At 52.7% G+C, this 2292-nt stretch overlaps 1 protein-coding gene across 1 annotated transcript in view; it reads right to left on the bottom strand.

Moving 5' to 3' along the window:
• Positions 1-2292, bottom strand: part of KIRREL (kin of IRRE like (Drosophila)) — a 23486-nt gene that overhangs the window by 10661 nt on the left and 10533 nt on the right. The window contains exons 6-9 of the mRNA XM_010843763.1: positions 1224-1329; positions 925-1073; positions 601-763; positions 441-499 (exon numbers count right to left, since the gene is read on the bottom strand). Coding sequence (XP_010842065.1) covers positions 441-499; positions 601-763; positions 925-1073; positions 1224-1329 — 477 coding nt within the window. The remainder of the gene's footprint in view (positions 1-440; positions 500-600; positions 764-924; positions 1074-1223; positions 1330-2292) is intronic.

Genomic DNA, 2292 nt, shown 5'->3' with positions numbered 1-2292 from the left:
GCATGAGGGCAGGTGAAGCTGCCCTGATTTTTAAAGAGGATGCAGCCACTGCTGGTGGTCTCTCCTAGTGCTTCTCTTGCCAAATGAGGAAGTTTTGCTCTAAAATCCCTTTCTGCAACTTTGGCCCAAACTGTCCCATATAGATCTCTGCTGCTGCTGCTGCTGCTGCGTTAACCATGTCTGACTCTTTGCAACCTCATGGACTATAGCCTATCAGGCTCCTCTGTCCATGGGATTTTCCAGGCAAGAGTACTAGAGTGGGGTGCCAGTGCCTTCTCCGATAGGTCTCTGCAGAGCTGTAGAATTCAGCCTTCTCTAGTGCATCACCCCAGCCACTCCACCCTCCTGTGCAGCATTCACTGACCAGGTATCTTGCCACAGCAGCGGCTCCACTCCGGCCCCCTTTCCCCCTCCCACCCACAGGTCACTGTCCCTCTCACTGCCACTAAAGCAGCCAGCTGTCTGCCAAGGAGGGGTGGGGTTGACTGCAAGCACCGTCCTTCCAAATCCAGAGAACTTGGGAATATCTCAGGTTCAACTTGAAAAAGAATGCTGTGCCCCCTGCGCCCCCCTCTTCCCAACCAGTGGCCAGGCTCCTACCGCCCAGTGTCCAGGAGAGGCGGAGAGCTTCTTACCATGTTTGAGTCCTTTTTAGTCCAGGTGAGGGTGAGGGGGGGATTCCCAACCCAGACACAGGTGAGGGTCACATCAGAGCCAATGTCTGTGGTCGTGGGTTTAGGGTCAACTACAATCCGAGGGGCAACTGAGGTAGAAAGGGAGAAACAGATCATCAGGGTCCTGATCTCATTGGGGCGGGGAGGGGAGGGGCAAGTCCAATCTTCCTCCTGCCTTGTCTCCTCAGCCCCACAGCCTTCCCCATCCCACCCCAGGTCCCTTAAAGCCCTTGCCCCTGCAGCTACTCACAGTGGACATTGACTAAAGTGCTGACATTGGTGCTCCCCACTTTGTTGTGAACCTCACAGGACACGGGCTCCGTGAAGAAGGAATAATCGACATTGGTTTCATAGCGACTCTCATGGGCATCTTCAATTAGGAAGCCCCCCTTGGCCCACCTGGAGGAGGCAACACAGAGCAGGGTCAGGCCTTGGAGCTCTCTCCCCCACATCCAGAGGCCTGTCTTCCCCAGTCCCCCACTCCGGATCTCAAGGGCCTCCCAGTATCCCTCCCCAGGGTGTGCCCCCGCCCCGCCCCTCCCCTCCTACCTGTAGCCCAGGATCTCCGGGTTGGCCGTGGCCTGACACGTAAAGATGACGCGCTCACCCTCCTGCACCGTCTGGGGCTCAATAGACAGGGTCACTGTAGGAGGGTCTGCAAAGCAGAGGACGGCAGGTCAGGGTCTTTTCTGTCCCTCAAATTTCTTTTTCTCTGTCTAGCACATACACTGAGACCTCACCCATGTGGTGATCTGGGAATTTGAGTTTGCAGTGTACCAGCTCCAGTAAATAAGCTTTCCTCACCTTTATTCCAGGAGCCTCTAGGGGCCGGCTAGGGTGAGGACCAAGGATGATACCAAAGGGACAAATTAATCAGACGGTGTAGTGACCAACTGTGACCACTAGGCGTCAGTGTGGGTTCGCTAGGCTCACTAGCCAGGATGGGGGTGGGGCGTTTCTCCAGTTGCTGCCCACACTTCCACTCTTCTGGGCAGTGGGAATTTATTGAGCACTTACCCAGTAGCATACTCCATGTGAGATGCTCTTACACTATATCTCACTTAACGCTCACAACCCTGAGAAGCAGGTATAGGTCATCACAATCCCTTATCTGAAACCCCTGGAATGAGATGTGTTTCAGAATTTGGAATTTTTCAAATGTTAGAAAGGTTATGGTGACCACAGACCATTTATTGTGTAAGACCCCCAGAAGAATCTGGGCAACATCCCATAGAAACACATTAATATATCTGCTGTGAAATATATGGCTATTCCAACTGAGTTATTAAATAAAAGACTACAAAAAGCTTCCGTTCAGGTTTTGCCACCCAATCACTTTTGGTTTGGAATTTCCGATAAGGAGCTGTAGGCCTGCATTTTATTTTCTGCACATATTCAGAATTAGAAACTACGGCTCAGAGAGATTACGTCATTGCCCAAAGTCACACGGTTTAAACCCGGGAACTGCCTGGCTCACAGCTGATGCCTCTTGTGCCAGCTCTCAAAGCCTACGGTTCAAAGCAGGGAATCGAAGAGGACAAAGAAATGGAGCATCTGTCCCAGGGCCCCTGGGGGATTCTTCTGTGCTTTCCAAAGGGTGCCGCCCCCCAGGGTGCAC

This window comes from Bison bison, unplaced genomic scaffold (genome assembly GCF_000754665.1).
Source record: "Bison bison bison isolate TAMUID 2011002044 unplaced genomic scaffold, Bison_UMD1.0 scf7180017864186, whole genome shotgun sequence".
In the NCBI taxonomy this organism is placed as follows: domain Eukaryota; kingdom Metazoa; phylum Chordata; class Mammalia; order Artiodactyla; family Bovidae; genus Bison; species Bison bison.
This window is presented reverse-complemented; position numbering and strand designations above follow the sequence as displayed.